Raw genomic sequence first — 19,773 nt, 5'->3', positions numbered from 1 at the left:
CTTTATAACGTGACATTTTGTTTATATCCCTACATTTGAGCAAAACCAGCACAGCCCATGAACCAAAACAACTAGTTACCTTCACTAAACAACCAATTATCCCTCTAATACCACGTTTGACTTCATTCTTCATTAGAAAACCTTATAAAAGCTGTGTAATGCTGACTGGATCAGATAAACACCGATGTAGCTCCTTCTAGATTAACGACAGTAACGCCAACACTAACTACAGTAACGATCAATCACATAAACAACTTTATTAACACATTACCACCGGAAAAACACCATTTACCCTGGTAAAATCACTGTAAATCTAGTTTACTGCTTAATTTCGACTTCATCCGCGGATTCCGCGCTTCTGTCAGAGAATGACGCTTTAGCATCAACGGTCTTTAATCGCTAAACATCAACGTTATAAACGCACCAAATCACATCAAAGTGATTGATAAAGTGCCTACACAGTCAAATCTAACATTACACTAAATTATTAGTGATTAATAACACGGATGATGCTGGATTTATAAACCATAAATGAAAGGGAGATACTCACTCTGTACGGTGAATGTGGGAAAGGAAGAGCGGTGGATTGTGGGTCACATTCAAGGCGGAATACACGATTACATCCGGGTCATTCTAGCGTCGTTTTGAATTTTTCGTTTGTGTGTGTGTTTTTATTCATTTTTTTTTATTTTTTTTTAAACATATACATTAGAGAATATTACATTCATGCTTTTAAAAACCATAGGTTTATTTTGTGAAGTTTAAAAGTTTAGAAGTTCGACTTCGTTTCCGTTGGATTGTCCGTATTGAACTACATCTCCCATAATTCCGTTCGCCCCACAGGAAGCGCTCACGGACAGCGGCAACGGTTGTGAGTGGGTTCCGTGGAAGTGAAGAAATAGATTTAGATTGTTAAACATAGAGTTAAAAGTCAAATAATTGGAATATTAACGCGTGTATTCGTTTATATAAACGTTATATTAGTGCTGGAGCGTCACCGCGTCTGTTCTCATTGAATATTCATGAGCCGACGGGAGTGTTTAGATGAACTCCACTCAGGTAAATGTTATTGTTATTCACTGAGTTTACTAACGTTACATAGATAGAGGTTTGAGGCGTTTAGGATGTGATAAACGGCCTCTAATGTTGTTTATTGGAGCTTTTAGCTAAGATATACTACAATAATCGTATCTTTTAATTAAACGTCCAGCTTCAGCTGATGCTTCACGTGTTTTTGCTGTCAAATCTCGACTGATTTTTCTCAAGTAAACGTTAGAATAACTAGTCATATCTCCAGATGAACACTTTAACGATGCTTGATTCTCTTTTAATCATTTTTTAGTCTTAAATCTGATCATCAGGGTCTTTTGAGGAACGTTTGTTTCTAGAAGCTTTAAGCCTCCAAAACATCACACATCTTTTGAGGAATGTCTATTTGTTCATCACTGGATTGCATTGCATTATATGTTTAGATCACTTCAATCTCATCTTACTAAGACATATTATTGGAGATAAATAGTGAACACTCATATTTACATCATTTTATGTCAGTATCTGCTCTATTGTTAAAATCAGAGTTGGGGAAAGTTACTTTTAAAATTAATGCGTTACAATGTGGAGTTACTCCCTAAAAAAGTAACTAATTACGTTACTTAGTTACTTTTTATGGAAAGTAATGTTACAATATTGAGTTGCTCCCTAAAAAGTAACTAATTACGCTACTTAGTTACTTTTTATGGAAAGTAATGTTACAATATTGAGTTGCTCCCTAAAAAGTAACTAATTACGTTACTTAGTTACTTTTTATGGAAAGTAATGCGTTACAATATTGAGTTACTCCCTAAAAAAGTAACTAATTACGTTACTTAGTTACTTTTTATGGAAAGTAATGTTACAATATTGAGTTGCTCCCTAAAAAGTAACTAATTACGTTACTTAGTTACTTTTTATGGAAAGTAATGTTACAATGTTGAGTTACTCCCTAAAAAAGTAACTAATTACGTTACTTAGTTACTTTTTATGGAAAGTAATGTTACAATGTTGAGTTACTCCCTAAAAAAGTAACTAATTACGCTACTTAGTTACTTTTTTGGAAAGCAATGTTACAATATTGAGTTACTCTATAAAAAAGTAACTGATTACGTTACTTAGTTACATTTTATGGAGAGTAATGTTTTGCTTTACTTTTTAAATCTGGGCAGGGCTTGCTTGTTTGTTTTTAATATAAAAAGTTATATTTTTGTCAAATGTAAAAGCCTTTTTACACCAAAAACCTCAGGCTTAGAGAAAAGTAGATTGATGTCTGTACAGTAGACCGCAGAAGAACAAATGCCAACTCAGCAATAAAAAAAAAAGGAAAAATCAAATGTTAGATAATCTTGAGTAATTTTTTCTTATTAGTATGGATGAATTGGATCATCGAAGGTCGGCAGCAAAGACATCGGTTCATAAAATGGGATTAAATACATAAAGGATATTTGTATTATTGAACATATTTAATTAATGCAGGTTTGTGTTGAATTTCAGGGGGGGGGGGTTCATTTTGAAGAACACTGGATCTGTTTTTAGTGAGTGAGATGAATGAATGCATGTTCACATTTATTTCAGAACTAAAGTAACATCTTACTCACAATTTCTTTCAACATGGGGACAGGAGAGCTTTTAATCAATAAATGAGGGAAAAGTAACTCAGATATTTTCTTGTCAATTAAAAAGTAATGTGTTACTTTACTAGTTACTTGGAAAAAGTAATATTATTACGTAACTTGCATTACCCCCAACACTGGTTATAAACATCTCATTGATTTACATTGTAAACAGCAGAGTTTCAACATATAAATATTCATATTTTTGCTCAGTTTGAGTCTCTGAATAAAACGGATGTTTTTTTTTCCTCTGCATATTCTTACTGTATGAGACATAAAAGCCTGATGGATCAGATATGATGGTGATCTGTCAATCTGCAAAATGTTAATTATTTTAGCAAATTAAGAGGGATCATACAAAATGCATGATATTTATATATAATATATTTCACATAAATATGTTTACATGTAGTCCGACTCCACAATAGAAAATAATAGTTGAATTTATCAAAATGACCCTGTTCAAAAGTTTACATTCCCTTGATTCTTAATACTGTGTTGTTACCTGAGTGATCCACAGCTGTGTTTTTGTCCCTTGTTTGTCCTGAACAGTTAAACTGTCTGCTGTTCTTCAGAAAAATCCTTCATCTCCCACAAATTCTTTGGTTTTCCAGCATTTTTGTGTATTTGAACCCTTTCCAACAATGACTGTATGATGTTGAGATCCATCTTTTGACACTGAGGACAACTGAGGGACTCATATGCAACTATTACAGAAGGTTCAAACACTCACTGATGCTCCAGAAGGACAAAAACATGCATTAAGAGCCGGGGGTGAAAACTTTTGAAATGAACAACGAACAATGTGTACATTTTTCTTATTTTGCCTGCACACCATATTTTTTAATTTAGTACTGCCTTTCAGAAGCTACAGAAGATGATTACATATTCCCCAGAAGACAAAATATGTTAAATTTACACTGATCGTCAAATTCCAAAAGTTTTCACCCCCGGCTCTTAATGCGTAGTTTTTGTCCTTCTGGAGCATCAGTGAGTGTTTGAACCTTCTGTAATAGTTGCATATGAGTCCCTCAGTTGTCCTCAGTGTCAAAAGATGGATCTCAACATCATACAGTCATTGTTGGAAAGGGTTCAAATACACAAAAATGCTGGAAAACCAAAGAATTTGTGGGAGATGAAGGATTTTTCTGAAGAACAGCAGACAGTTTAACTGTTCAGGACAAACAAGGGACAAAAACACAGCTGTGGATCACTCAGGTAACAACACAGTATTAAGAATCAAGGGGATGTAAACTTTTGAACAGGGTCAACTATTATTTTCTCTTGTGGACTATATATAAACATCTTTTAAAACGTCTTATTTTGCTAAAATAATCAACATTTTGCACATCAACTGTAGCTCTACTGTGTCTGTAGTTTTCCCGTTGATCCGGCGGCTCGTCTGACAGCAGCATCATGACTCTGGCTCCTAAAGAGCTGTCCAATCTGTTGGGCATCATGTCGGAGGACGCCTGCAGCAACAGTTTCGAGCAGCTGTCCACCGCCTTCCACCACTGCTTCGGTAAAGCCGAGCACTTCCGCGTGGGTTCGGTTCTGGTGATGTTGCTGCAGCAGCCGGACCTGCTGCCCAGCGCTCCTCAGCGGCTCACCGCGCTCTACCTGCTGTGGGAGATGTACCGCACCGAGCCGCTGGCCGCTAACCCCTTCGCCGCGGTGTTTGCGCACCTGCTGAACCCATCGACCGCAGGAGAGGAGCAGGAGAAGCCGCTCTCAGGTACAGTGGGTTTCTCTTGCATCATCACTGAAGCTCTTTGGATGAGTCTGTAATGTTTTTAATGCTTCCGTTCAGGTTTTCTTCCTCCTATCACGCTGCCGGAGAAGTTTTTTCTGTCTCAGCTGATGCTCGCTCCGCCGCGAGAACTCTTTAAGAAGACGCCGAGACAAGTGTCCTGCATGGACGTGAGCTCCACACCGCAGACCATAGACATCAGCGGACTGCAGCTGGCCCTCGCCGGTACAAACCAACCACTCACTGCTGACACTGTTATCTACTGTTGTGTTGACACATTCATGTTTGAATAATTACGCTTTTTTCCCTGAAAAAGTCTCTTCTGCTCACCAAGGCTGCATTTATTTAATCAAAAATGCTATAAAAATTGTGAAATATTTTTAGAATTTAAATTTCTAAATTTATATATGTTAAAATGTAATTTATTTCTGTGATCAAACCTTAATTTTTAACGTTTTCAGTGTCACATGATCCTTCAGAAATCATTCTAATATGCTGATTTGCTGCTCAACAAACATTTCTGATTATTAGCAATATTGAAAACAGTTGCACAATATTTTTAAGTCCGGGACTGAATCAAATGATTCGCAAATTGCACTCGAAGTCCCGAACTGAATCAAATGATTCACGAATTGAGCTCAAAGTCCCGAACTGAATCAAATGATTCACGAATTGAGCTCGAAGTCCCGAACTGAATCAAATGATTCACGAATTGAGCTCAAAGTCCCGAACTGAATCAAATGATTCGCGAATTGAGCTCGAAGTCCCGAACTGAATCAAATGATTCACGAATTGAGCTCAAAGTCCCGAACTGAATCAAATGATTCGTGAATTGAGCTCAAAGTTCCGAACTGAATCAAATGATTCACGAATTGAGCTCAAAGACCCGAACTGAATCAAATGATTCGCGAATTGAGCTCAAAGTCCCGAACTGAATCAAATGATTCGCGAATTGAGCTCAAAGTCCCGAACTGAATCAAATGATTCACGAATTGCGCTCGAAGTCCCGAACTGAATCAAATGATTCACGAATTGAGCTCGAAGTCCCGAACTGAATCAAATGATTCGTGAATTGAGCTCAAAGTCCCGAACTAAATCAAATGATTCACGAATTGAGCTCGAAGTCCTGAACTGAAACAAATGATTCACGAATTGAGCTCAAAGTCCCGAACTGAATCAAATGATTCACGAATTGAGCTCGAAGTCCCGAACTGAATCAAATGATTCGCAAATTGAGCTCGAAGTCCCGAACTGAATCTAAATCAGCTAAATCAAAGCTTATACATACTTTTTACATGTAAAAAAAAAAAAATACAATTTGATCTGTTTTTAATTTGGAACTGTGATACACTACTAATCAAATGTGAATAAATAAAATATAAAATGGAAATTAATACTTTTATCTAGCAAGGACATATTCAGTTGATCAAAATTGAAAGTAAAGACATTTAGAATATTACAAAAGGTTTCTATCTCAAATAAATGCTGTTCTTTCTATTAAATAAAATGAATAAAATGTATCATGGTTTGTGTTCATTCAGAGCGTCAGTCGGAGCTGCCCACTCAGAGCAAGGCCAGCTTCCCCAGCCTGCTTAGCGACCCCGATCCAGACTCCTCCAACTCGGGCTTCGACAGCTCCGTGGCCAATCAGATCACAGAGTCGCTGGTGACCGGCCCACGGCCTCCTCTGGAGAGTGAGTGAGACGCCGCTCGTGTTTCTGGTGTGTTTTAATATTGGTATGTGAGACTACATTTAAACAGGTTTCATCCCATCTTTCAGGCCACTTTCGTCCCGAGTTCATCCGGCCCGCTCCGCCGCTGCTGGTGTGTGAGGACGAGCTGTCGTGGCTCAACCCGTGTGAGCCGGATCATCGCATTCAGTGGGACCGCTCCATGTGTGTGCGCAACGGCACCGGAGTGGAGATCAAGCGCATCATGGCCAAAGCCTTCAAGAGTCCGTTATCAGCCGCGCAGCAGACGCAGGTCAGACACACCTCTGTCACATGACACTCACACACAAGGTGCTTAAAGTACTGGAATTTGACCTTTTGAAATATAAGGTCTTAAAAACCCTTGAAAATATCAATATTCCTGAAGTATGAGATGACTGGATGCTTTCAGCTGATTTCCTATTGAACTGTCAGCAACTGAACTGCAGCTCAAACTATTTCAAAAATAGTCAATTAAGCTACAAACTCCATCATAATGCACAATGTGAACATCTAACATGTATTTTGAGCTGCAGCTCATCATATTATTGGAGTGTTAGCAGTAACTAGTTAGCAGTAAACTGGTTACCTCACCTCAATATGTTCCTAGATTTGTGTTGGATATTATCTTTTTTCACTTATTTCAGTTAATGTCATAAAACTCGTGAGCTAAACCAGTAGTAGTATTGACAGTGTCGATTCAAACTCATGACTTCGATCATTTAATTCAAGCAACTTACTAGCAAAATAAGTTCATATTTAAAAAGCCATTGATTTTCAGAATTTAATCATCTCATTTGATTCAGTTCGGGAGTTTGAACGCAGTTCGCGAGTCATTTGATTCAGTTCGCGAATCATTTGATTCAGTTCGCAAATCATTTGATTCAGTTCGGGAGTTCGAGCGCAGTTCGCAAGTCATTTGATTCAGTTTGGGAGTTTGAGTGCAGTTCGCGAGTCATTTGATTCATTTCGCGATTCATTTGATTCAGTTTGCGAGTCATTTGATTCAGATCGCGAGTCATTTGATTCAGTTTGCGAGTCATTTGATTCAGTTTGCGAGTCATTTGATTCAGTTTGCGAGTCATTTGATTCAGATCGCGAGTCATTTGATTCAGTTTGCGAGTCATTTGATTCAGTTTGCGAGTCATTTGATTCAGATCGCGAGTCATTTGATTCAGATCGCGAGTCATTTGATTCAGTTTGCAAGTCATTTGATTCAGATCGCGAGTCATTTGATTCAGTTTGCGAGTCATTTGATTCAGTTCGCGATTCATTTGATTCAGTTTGCGAGTCATTTGATTCAGATCGCGAGTCATTTGATTCAGTTCAGGAGTTCGAGCGCAGTTCGCTATTCATTTGATTCAGTTCGCGAGTCATTTGATTCATTTTGCGATTCATTTGATTCAGTTTGCGAGTCATTTGATTCAGATCGCGAGTCATTTGATTCAGTTCGGGAGTTCGAGCGCAGTTCGCGAGTCATTTGATTCAGTTTGCGAGTCATTTGATTCAGTTCGGGAGTTTGAGTGCAGTTCACGAGTCATTTTATTCAGTTTACGAATCATTTGTTTCAGTTCGCGAGTCATTTGATTCAGTTCGGGACTTTGTAGTGGGTTTGCGAATCATTTGATTCAGTTTTGGACTTTGTAGGGAGTTTGCGAATCATTTGATTCAGTTCGGAAGTTTGAGCGCAGTTCGCGAGCCATTTGATTCAGTTCGCGAGTCATTTGATTCAGTTCGCGAGTCATTTGATTCAGTTCGGAAGTTCGAGCGCAATTCGCTATTTCTAAATAAATAGCTATTTCGCTATTTATATTCTTTGTCGCGCAACGCAAACCGGACTTTGAGTTCCTGAACGCCGGCGTTTTGTTTACAGACACCGCATCAGAGCCCTTTGTCTGGGCCGCGCGGCCGCAACTGAAGAAACGCCGCCGGAAAAGAGGAAAGAGAGCTGGCGTCCTTGTTAGACTCAGACGCCGTCCCCTCCGACCTCCTCTCCCAACAATTTTGCTGGCTAACGTTCAGTCACTGGACAACAAACTCTGTGAACTGTGGGCACGCATCTCATACCAACCAGAAATAAGGGACTGCTGCATTATTTGCCTCAATCCAGACTCGGCCATCAAGCTTACGGGGTTCTCCGTGCATCGCTCGGACAGAACGAAGGAGCTCACAGGAAAAATCAGAGGTGGGGGTGTTTGTTTCTTTATCAACAACTCGTGGTGTGATGAAAGGAACCTACACTCTATCAAATCATTCTGCTCTCCTGACCTGGAATTTCACATGCTTCTGTGTCGACCATTCTGGCTGCCGAGAATCGCATACAAATCCCTCCCTCGCCCACCTTTCGGCAAATCGGACCATCTCTCCGTTCTGCTTCTGACTGCTTATAGGCAGAAACTGAAACGGGAAGCACCCGCCTCTCAGGGAAATTCAATGCTGGTCAGACCAATCGGACGCTGTACTATAAGACTGTTTTGATCACGTGGACTGAGACATGTTCCGGGCGGCGTCTGATGACGACATAGATGCGTACTCAGATACAGTAACGTGTTGAATCAGGAAGTGTGTAGAAGACGTAGTGCCGACAAAAACAATCCGCATCTACCCCAACCAAAAACCGTGGATTAACAGTGATGTTCGATCAGCCCTATCAGCGCTAACATCTGCTTCAAATCCGGAAACCCTGACGATCGCATACAAGCCAGTTACGATCTTAGGAAATCCATCAAAGCAGCCAAACGACAATACAAAAACAGTTGAAAATCAGTTCAACACCAATAACGCTAGAGGTATGTGGCAAAGCATCAATAACATCACTGACTTTAAAAGGGAACAAACCAGCTACTGTGAACATTGCCGCCTCTCCACCGGATGAGCTCAATCATTTTTATGCTCGTTTCGAGGCTCAAAACACCGCCCACATAGAGAGCGCTCCTCTGGCTGCTGCAGAAGAGACAAGAGCACTCTCCATCTCTGTCACGCATGTAACCCGATCCTTCCGACGGGTGAATATCCGCATAGCAGCGGGTCCTGATGGCATCCCAGGACGTGTGCTCAGAGCATGCGCATTCCATCTAGCTGGGTTTTTCACAGATATACACCATAGTGCCTGCCACACTTGTCGCAAAGCTACAGACTCTCGGTCTAAACAGATCTCTGTGCAGCTGGATCATGGACTTCCTGACGGGCAGAAATCAGGTGGTCAGAATGGGCAGCAACACTTCATCTCCGCTGACCCTCAACACTGGTGCTCCTCAGGGCTGCGTTCTCAGCCCACTCCTGTACTTCCTGTACACACATGACTGTACAGCCACACACAGCTCCAACGTCATCGTCAAATTTGCTGACGACACAACGGTGATAGGCCTGATCACTGACAATGAAGAGACTGCCTACAGAGAGGAGGTGAGCACCCTGACCAAATGATGTCAGGAGAACCACCTCTCACTCAACATCGACAAGACTAAGGAGCTGGTGGTGGATTTCAGGAGACAGAGCAGAGAACACACACCCATCACCATCAACGAGACACCTGTGGAGCAGGTTAACAACTTCAAGTTCCTCTGTGTTCACATCAGTGAGGATCTGACATGGTCCGCTCACACAGATGCAGTGCTGAAGAAGACACACCAACGCCTCTTCTTCTCGAGACGGCTGAGGAAGTTTGGAATAACCCCCAGCATCCTCAGATCATTCTACACCTGCACTGTGGAGAGCATCCTGACTGGCTGCATCACTGCCTGGTTTGGGAACAGCCCCGCTGGCAACCGCAAAGCTCTGCAAAGGGTTGTGTGAACTGCCCGCCACATTGTTGGAGGTGAGCTTCCCTCCCTCCAGGACATCTATACCAGGCGGTGTGTAAGGAAAGCCAGGAGGATCATCAGTGACTCCAGCCACCCGTCCCACAGACTGCTCTCTCTGCTGCCCTCAGGAAGACGCCTCCGCAGCATCCGATCCCGCACTAGCCGACTAAGGGATAGCTTTTTCCCCACGGCTACCAGGCTAATGAACAATCGGAACTAACACATCTCCTACTATATCATATGCCACGCACTGCCCTTTATCACTGGACTCTATGCTAGGGATGTGTGGTATACCGGTACTTTGAAAATACTGGTATTTATTTTTTTTAAACGGTACAATATCAAAAGTTTGCTCAGTTCGGTATTTCATCCGCTGTTCCGATTTTCCGCAAACTGGCGTAAAACCGGCAAGCGTGATAACAGACAAACGGCAATGGATCACACAGATGAAACGCGCTCTGCAGTGGTCAAAGGAGCTAGCAAAAAAATGAAGACTGAAAAGATATGTGACCCTGGAGCACAAAACCAGTCTTAAGTCGCTGGGGTATATTTGTAGCAATAGCCAAAAATACATTGCATGGGTCAAAATTTTTGATTTTTCTTTTATGCCAAAAATCATTAAGAAATTAAGTAAAGTTCATGTTCCATGAAGATTTTTGTAAAATTCCTTCTGTAAATATATCAAAATGTAATTTTTGATTTGTAATATGCATTGTTAAGAACCTAATTTGGACAACTTTAAAGGTGATTTTCTCAGTATTTTGATTTTTTTGCATCCTCAGATTTCTGATTTCAAATAGATGTATCTCAGCCAAATATTGTCCTATCCTAACAAACCATACATCAATAGAAAGCTTATTTATTGAGCTTTCATATGATGTATACATCTCAGTTTTGTCAAATTTAACCTTATGACTGGTTTTGTCGTCCAGGGTCACATATGTATATGTGAACCCATTTTATTCAGTCCCAAAATCACAATCCAACCTGTATCCTCTACTCTGTTGGGTTTTTTGTTGTTGTTGCATTCTGGTTGCATTCACATTTTCTTTGTGATGAAGACTGAAAATATGTGACCCTGGACCACAAAACCAGTCATAAGCTTACATTTTACAAAACTGAGGTGTATATATCATATGAAAGCTGAATAAATAAGCTTTCTATTGATGTATGGTTTGTTAGGATAGGACAATATTTGGCCGAGATACATCTATTTGAAATCAGAAATCTGAGGATGCAAAAAAATCAAAAAGACTGAGAAAATCACCTTTAAAGTTGTCCAAATTAAGTTCTTAACAATGCATATTACTAATAAAAAAATACATTTTGATATGTTTACAGTAGGAATTTTACAAAAAATCTTCATGGAACATGATCTTTACTTAATTTCCTAATGATTTTTGGCATAAAAGAAAAATCAATAATTGTGACCCATACAATGTATTTTTGGCTATTGCTACAAACATACCCCAGCGACTTAAGACTGGTTTTGTGGTCCAGGGTCACATATATTAAGAGATTACTTTATTTTAATTAGATCTCTTCAGCTTTGTTTCTTCTAAAATCAAAATTGTAGTTTTTATTATTTTTTTGTAACAATTTCTTTGCACAGTGGTTCATAGAGTTTTCAATTCACCTATATTTGCCTGTTTCCGTTTTTTGTTTTTTTGTTTTACCTATGGTATCGATTTGGTATCGATACCAAGGTATTAGATCCTAGTATCGTACCGAAGTCAAAATTGTGGTATTGAGCCATCCCTACTCTATGCACACATTGCACTTAATACAATAATATATCTGTTACACTGTAAACCATCCAATACACATCCATGTCCTTGCATACCCAATCTATACATAATCCACTGCACCTTTGCACTTTTGACAATCTTCCTCAGTGGAATCTGAGTGTGCTACACACAGGTGAGTGGACCATACAAACCACCTGTAGCATCACACTCTGCTCTATTTGCACATTCACAATATGAATAATATATGTTTAGAATTGCACTGAAATCTTTGCACTATGTGCTATCCTCCCCAATCTCTCTTCTGCCCAATTTTATATAAAAATACCTCTTTTGCACATTTCTCGAATATACAGTTCAGCTTGCACTTGTATTGCTAACTGTAAATCTGTCTAATCGTACACTGTGTGTACTACATATGAATGTATGTATATATTGCATATTGTCACTCAGTATAATCCTGTAGGTATGTAACTGTCTATTTGTAAATTGTCCCTGCACTTTCTGGAGCTCGCTCCCAAGAATTTCACTCACCTAGGCACAGGTGCTGTGGTGATGTGACAATAAAAATGATTTGATTTGATTTAAAGGATCATGTGACAAGACTGGAGTAATGCTGAAAATTCAGCTTTGATCACAGAAATAAATTACAGTTTAACAGATATTCACATAGAAAACAGTTGTTTTAAATTACAATAATATTTCAGAATTTTTACTGTATTTTTGATCAAATAAATACAGCCTGTATACCCAAATAAAGGCAAAGCATTAAACATTGTACCTGCCTGTAACTTTTGAATGGAAGTGTACATTTTTCTAGTTTATTCCAAATGATATTCATTAAATATTCTTCACTGTAATGCATGTAACTTTGTAATAAATTAAAAAACAATGTAGAAATGCTTTGACTGAGGTGGAATGTGACTTGACCTCTCTTTCTCTCTCATATCAGCTGCTTGGTGAACTGGAGAAGGACCCAAAACTGGTTTACCATATCGGTCTGACACCTGCCAAACTACCGGACCTGGTTGAGAACAACCCTCTGGTGGCCATCGAGATGCTTCTGAAGCTGATGTCCTCCAGCCAGATCACGGAGTATTTCTCTGTCCTGGTCAACATGGACATGTCACTGCACTCCATGGAGGTGGTCAACAGGTCAGTGTTGGGGAAAGTTACTTTTAAAATATCGAGTTACTTCCTAAAAAGTAACAAATTATGTTACTTAGTTGCTTTTTTTATGGAAAGAAATGCGTTACAATATTCAGTTACTCCCTAAAAAAAGTAACAAATTATGTTACTTAGTTACTTTTTATGGAAAGAAATGCGTTACAATATTCAGTTACTTCCTAAAAAGTAACAAATTATGTTACTTAGTTACTTTTTATGGAAAGAAATGCGTTACAATATTCAGTTACTTCCTAAAAAGTAACAAATTATGTTACTTAGTTACTTTTTATGGAAAGAAATGCGTTACAATATTCAGTTACTCCCTAAAAAAAGTAACAAATTACGTTACTTAGTTACTTTTTATGGAAAGAAATGCGTTACAATATTCAGTTACTCCCTAAAAAAAGTAACAAATTACGTTACTTAGTTACTTTTTATGGAAAGAAATGCGTTACAATATTCAGTTACTCCCTAAAAAAAGTAACAAATTATGTTACTTAGTTACTTTTTATGGAAAGAAATGCGTTACAATATTCAGTTACTTCCTAAAAAGTAACAAATTATGTTACTTAGTTGCTTTTTATGGAAAGAAATGCGTTACAATATTCAGTTACTCCCTAAAAAAAGTAACAAATTATGTTACTTAGTTACTTTTTATGGAAAGAAATGCGTTACAATATTCAGTTACTCCCTAAAAAAAGTAACAAATTACGTTACTTAGTTACTTTTTATGGAAAGAAATGCGTTACAATATTCAGTTACTCCCTAAAAAAAGTAACAAATTATGTTACTTAGTTACTTTTTATGGAAAGAAATGCGTTACAATATTCAGTTACTTCCTAAAAAGTAACAAATTATGTTACTTAGTTACTTTTTATGGAAAGAAATGCGTTACAATATTCAGTTACTTCCTAAAAAGTAACAAATTATGTTACTTAGTTACTTTTTATGGAAAGAAATGCGTTACAATATTCAGTTACTCCCTAAAAAAAGTAACAAATTACGTTACTTAGTTACTTTTTATGGAAAGAAATGCGTTACAATATTCAGTTACTCCCTAAAAAAAGTAACAAATTACGTTACTTAGTTACTTTTTATGGAAAGAAATGCGTTACAATATTCAGTTACTCCCTAAAAAAAGTAACAAATTATGTTACTTAGTTACTTTTTATGGAAAGAAATGCGTTACAATATTCAGTTACTTCCTAAAAAGTAACAAATTATGTTACTTAGTTGCTTTTTATGGAAAGAAATGCGTTACAATATTCAGTTACTCCCTAAAAAAAGTAACAAATTATGTTACTTAGTTACTTTTTATGGAAAGAAATGCGTTACAATATTCAGTTACTTCCTAAAAAGTAACAAATTATGTTACTTAGTTGCTTTTTATGGAAAGAAATGCGTTACAATATTCAGTTACTCCCTAAAAAAAGTAACAAATTACGTTACTTAGTTACTTTTTATGGAAAGAAATGCGTTACAATATTCAGTTACTCCCTAAAAAAAGTAACAAATTATGTTACTTAGTTACTTTTTATGGAAAGAAATGCGTTACAATATTCAGTTACTTCCTAAAAAGTAACAAATTATGTTACTTAGTTGCTTTTTATGGAAAGAAATGCGTTACAATATTCAGTTACTCCCTAAAAAAAGTAACAAATTATGTTACTTAGTTACTTTTTATGGAAAGAAATGCGTTACAATATTCAGTTACTCCCTAAAAAAAGTAACAAATTACGTTACTTAGTTACTTTTTATGGAAAGAAATGCGTTACAATATTCAGTTACTCCCTAAAAAAAGTAACAAATTATGTTACTTAGTTACTTTTTATGGAAAGAAATGCGTTACAATATTCAGTTACTTCCTAAAAAGTAACAAATTATGTTACTTAGTTACTTTTTATGGAAAGAAATGCGTTACAATATTCAGTTACTTCCTAAAAAGTAACAAATTATGTTACTTAGTTACTTTTTATGGAAAGAAATGCGTTACAATATTCAGTTACTCCCTAAAAAAAGTAACAAATTATGTTACTTAGTTACTTTTTATGGAAAGAAATGCGTTACAATATTCAGTTACTTCCTAAAAAGTAACAAATTATGTTACTTAGTTGCTTTTTATGGAAAGAAATGCGTTACAATATTCAGTTACTCCCTAAAAAAAGTAACAAATTACGTTACTTAGTTACTTTTTATGGAAAGAAATGCGTTACAATATTGAGTTACTTCCTAAAAAAGTAACAAATTATGTTACTTAGTTACTTTTTATGGAAAGTAATGTGTTACAATATTCAGTTACTTCCTAAAAAGTAACAAATTATGTTACTTAGTTGCTTTTTATGGAAAGAAATGCGTTACAATATTCAGTTACTCCCTAAAAAAAGTAACAAATTACGTTACTTAGTTACTTTTTATGGAAAGAAATGCGTTACAATATTGAGTTACTTCCTAAAAAAGTAACAAATTATGTTACTTAGTTACTTTTTATGGAAAGTAATGTGTTGCGTTACTTTTGTGTAACTTTTTAAATCTGGGCAGGGCTTGTTTGTTTTTAATATAAAAAGTTGTATTTTTGTCAAATGTAAAAGCCTTTTTACAGCAAAAGCCTCAGGCTTAGAGAACAGTAAATCTCTGTCTGTACAGTAGACCGCAGAAGAACAAATGTCAACTCTTCAGCAATAAAAAAGGAAAACAAATGTTCGATTATCTTGAGTAATTTCTGCTTATTAGCATGGATGAATTGGATCATCGAAGGTCGGCAGCAAAGACATCGGTTAATAAAATGGGATTAAATACATAAAGTCAAGTCAAGTCACCTTTATTTGTATAGCGCTTTTAACAATACAGATTAACATATATCTGTATTGTTTAACATATTTAATTATTGCAGGTTTGCATTGAATTTGACTGTTTGTATTCATTTTGAAGAACACTGTATCTGTTTTTTTAGTGAGTGAGATGAATTAATGCATGTTCACATTTATTCTAGAACCAAAGTAACATCTTACTCACAATTTCACTCAACATGGGGACAGGAGAGCTGTCAATCAATAAATGGGGGGAAAAGTAACGCGTTACTTTCTTGAAAAAGTAACTTCGATATTTTCTTGTCAATTAAAAAGTAATGAGTTTCTTCAAGTTACTTAAAAAGTAATATTATTATGTAAGTTGCGTTACCCCCAACACTGCATCAGGTACAGTGTTCTTCTGGTCCTCTCATCTGGTTTCTATCTGTGCAGATAAAGCATTAAACTGCACAGGATGTGAATCTCGTGTCCTGAGCTCTGAAATATGTCACTTCATTCAGTGTTTGTTCATTGGTTTGTAGGTTAACGACAGCAGTGGATCTTCCTCCTGAGTTCATCCATCTCTACATCTCCAACTGCATCTCCACGTGTGAGCAGATCAAAGACAAATACATGCAGGTAAACACACACCTCACATGGACCATGATGCACCTGTGTGAGCAACATTTATAGGCCACACGGCAACCAGATTTGATTTTAGTCATTTCTAGGTCTGGAAGAAAGGAAAACAGGATGAAAATATACACTGCCGCTCAAAAGTTTTAAATGTGTTTTTAATGCTCAGGCTGTGTTTATTTAATAAAAAAGACAGAAATGTTTATGCTATTTAAAATTGTGGTTTTCTATTTTAATGTACTTAAAATCATAATTTATTCCTGTGATTCAAAGCTGAATTTTTCAGCATCATTACTGCAGTATTCAGTCAGAAATCATTCTAATATGCTGATTTATTATCAGTGTATTGCTTAATATTTTTTGGAACCTGTATTTCTTTTTTTAGGATTCTTCGATGAATAAAAAGTTAAAAGAACAGTATTTATTTAAAAATGAAATCTTTTCTAACAAAATACACTACTGTTCAAAATTTGGGGTCAGTCAATTCTTCTTCCTATTTTTTCTTAACTAAATTTTTACTTTTATTCAGCAAGTCTGTGTTAAGGTAATAAAAAGTGATAGCAGAGACTTATATTGTTAGAAAATGATTATATTTTGAAGAAATGCTGTTCATTTTTAAGATTTTATTCATCAAAGAATCCTGAAAAAAGTATCACAGGTTCCAAAAAAAATATTTGGTAGCACAACTGTTTCCAACATTGATAATTCTAATAATAAATCGGTATATTAGAATGATTTCTGAAGGATCATGTGACACTGAAGAATGGAGTAATGATGCTGAAAATTCAGCTGCATCACAGGAAAAATAAAATATTTGAAAGTATATTAAAATATACTTTCCATTATTATTTATACTATATAAAATACAATATATACAATACATAATAAACCATTATTTTATATTGTAATAAAATGTTGCAGTATTATTGTTTTTTTCTGTATTTTTAATCAAATAAATGCAGTCTTGATGAGCAGAAGAGACTTCTTTAAAGTATTTGTTTCCAGACTGTTGGCCTTATTCTGTTATATAACAAATAAAGTTGAGGATTTCAAAAAATAAAAGTCATCATGACTGAATGAATTCAAAAAGGCAAAAAAAGGCCTCAAATTTTCTCTCATCTGATGATTCAAAAGGAGTAGAAAAAAACCATTCAGAGATTTTTCTAATTATATGCATGTATCAACTGCATATGCATTTATTAAAATAACAAAGACCGTCAAAAGTTTCTTTGTACAAGCTGAGATGCTCTGAAGAATGTACAGGGTAAAGTGTGACATTGTGGTTGTCTCTTGTGTCTCCTGAAGAACCGTCTGGTGCGTCTGGTGTGCGTCTTCCTCCAGTCCCTCATCAGGAATAAGATCATTAACGTTCAGGATCTGTTCATCGAGGTCCAGGCCTTCTGCATCGAGTTCAGTCGAATCCGTGAGGCCGCCGGCCTCTTCCGCCTCCTCAAGACTCTGGATAACGGAGAGATGCCGGCCGAGGGAAAGACGGCCAAATGATGGGGTGCTGACGGATATGAACTCAAGGACTAAAGCTGAGTCTCTCCTCTGTCAAAGCACACGAGTTCAGCCTTTCAGCTCAGCGGCCTTCAAACTTCATCTGTTTTCTGTTTCTACATGTACAACATGCTCCTCTACTGTGACCTTGTTTTGATCCCAAACACCGTATTTTTTTCTTCATTAAAGTGGTGGTTACTTGTACTCTGTCTGTAAACTGAGCATGCATTGCACTCAACAAATGCATTTCACACAAATTAGGTTCCATTGGGTAACATTAGTTAACTACATTAGTTAACAATGAAAAAAACCTCTAATCCATTTATTATTCATCTTTAACTGAAGGAATAGTTCACCCAAAAATGAAAATGTGTTCACACTCAGATCATCCAAGATTAGGATGAGTTTGTTTGTTCATCAGATTTGGATAAATGTGTCATTCCATCACTGTCTCACCAATGAATGCTCTGGAGTGAATGGGTGCCGTCAGAATGAGAGTACAAACAGCTGATAAAAACATCACAATAATCCACAGCACTCCAGTCCATCAGTTCACATCTGGAGAAGACAAAAGCTCAAACAAATCCATAATTTAGACGTTTTTAGGTCCATATTTTATGAAAAAAGTCCATCTTCTGTTGTCTCTCACATCAAAATCCAGCCACATATTTTTCGAGCTGTTTTGGCTTGTATCATTTGATTTGGGAGTTCGAGCGCAAATCATTTGATTCAGTTCGGGAGTTTGAGCGCAATTCGCTAGTCATTTGATTCAGTTCAAGAATCATTTGTTTCAGTTCAAGAATCATTTGATTCAGTTCGGGAGTTTGAGCGCAATTCGCTAGTCATTTGATTCAGTTCAAGAATCATTTGTTTCAGTTCAAGAATCATTTGATTCAGTTCGGGAGTTTGAGCGCAATTTGCTAGTCATTTGATTCAGTTCAAGAATCATTTGTTTCAGTTCAAGAATCATTTGATTCAGTTCGGGAGTTTGAGCGCAATTCGCTAGTCATTTGATTCAGTTCAAGAATCATTTCATTCAGTTCGGGAGTTCAAGCACGATTCTCAAGTCATTTGATTCAGTTCGGCAATTATTTGATTCAGTTCGGGAGTTCGAGAGCAATTCTTGAGTCGTTTGATTCAGTTCGGGAATCATTTGATTCAGTTCGGGAGTTTGAGCGCAATTTGCTAGTCATTTGATTCAGTTCAAGAATCATTTGTTTCAGTTCAAGAATCATTTGATTCAGTTCGGGAGTTTGAGCGCAATTCGCTAGTCATTTGATTCAGTTCAAGAATCATTTGTTTCAGTTCAAGAATCATTTGATTCAGTTCGGGAGTTTGAGCGCAATTTGCTAGTCATTTGATTCAGTTCAAGAATCATTTGTTTCAGTTCAAGAATCATTTGATTCAGTTCGGGAGTTTGAGCGCAATTCGCTAGTCATTTGATTCAGTTAAAGAATCATTTCATTCAGTTCGGGAGTTCAAGCACGATTCTCAAGTCATTTGATTCAGTTCGGCAATTATTTGATTCAGTTCGGGAGTTCGAGAGCAATTCTTGAGTCGTTTGATTCAGTTCGGGAATCATTTGATTCAGTTCGGGAGTTTGAGCGCAATTTGCTAGTCATTTGATTCAGTTCAAGAATCATTTGTTTCAGTTCAAGAATCATTTGATTCAGTTCGGGAGTTTGAGCGCAATTCGCTAGTCATTTGATTCAGTTCAAGAATCATTTCATTCAGTTCGGGAGTTCAAGCACGATTCTCGAGTCATTTGATTCAGTTCGGCAATTATTTGATTCAGTTCGGGAGTTCGAGAGCAATTCTTGAGTCGTTTGATTCAGTTCGGGAATCATTTGATTCAGTTCGGGAGTTCGAGAGCAATTCTTGAGTCGTTTGATTCAGTTCGGGAATCATTTGATTCAGTTCGGGAGTTCGAGAGCAATTCGCGAGTCATTTGATTCAGTTCGGGAATCATTTGATTCAGTTCGGGAGTTTGAGCGCAATTCGCTAGTCATTTGATTCAGTTCAAGAATCATTT

At 37.0% G+C, this 19,773-nt stretch overlaps 1 protein-coding gene across 2 annotated transcripts; it reads left to right on the top strand.

Moving 5' to 3' along the window:
• The first annotated feature begins 857 nt into the window (after positions 1–857).
• Positions 858–17,784, top strand: cnot11 (CCR4-NOT transcription complex, subunit 11). 2 transcript variants are annotated; one of them, XM_073844994.1, is made up of 8 exons: positions 858–1,059; positions 4,023–4,380; positions 4,456–4,620; positions 5,937–6,089; positions 6,176–6,378; positions 12,605–12,807; positions 16,148–16,244; positions 17,547–17,784. In XM_073844994.1, exons 2-8 carry the CDS (start codon positions 4,062–4,064, stop codon positions 17,742–17,744), a joined length of 1,338 nt encoding a protein of 445 aa, XP_073701095.1. In that variant the 5' UTR covers positions 858–1,059; positions 4,023–4,061; the 3' UTR covers positions 17,745–17,784. The 2 variants fall into 2 exon arrangements, with proteins under 2 accessions (XP_073701095.1, XP_073701096.1); XM_073844995.1 differs by having other exon boundaries at positions 4,006–4,380.
• Positions 17,785–19,773: the final 1,989 nt, after the last annotated feature.

The sequence above is a fragment of the Garra rufa genome, chromosome 8 (assembly GCF_049309525.1).
Source record: "Garra rufa chromosome 8, GarRuf1.0, whole genome shotgun sequence".
Lineage (NCBI taxonomy): Eukaryota > Metazoa > Chordata > Actinopteri > Cypriniformes > Cyprinidae > Garra > Garra rufa.
Note: the sequence above shows the minus strand (reverse complement) of the source record. Positions and strands in the feature narration are given on the sequence as shown.

What these genes read in the sequence shown, in the direction of transcription:
- cnot11 (XM_073844994.1), top strand. Translation starts at nt 4,062, where the DNA reads ATGACTCTGGCTCCTAAAGAGCTGTCCAATCTGTTGGGCATCATGTCG. An exon ending in GCAGGAGAAGCCGCTCTCAG is followed by an intron (nt 4,381 to 4,455) that starts GTACAGTGGGTT and finishes GCTTCCGTTCAG; the next exon opens with GTTTTCTTCCTCCTATCACG. An exon ending in ACTGCAGCTGGCCCTCGCCG is followed by an intron (nt 4,621 to 5,936) that starts GTACAAACCAAC and finishes GTGTTCATTCAG; the next exon opens with AGCGTCAGTCGGAGCTGCCC.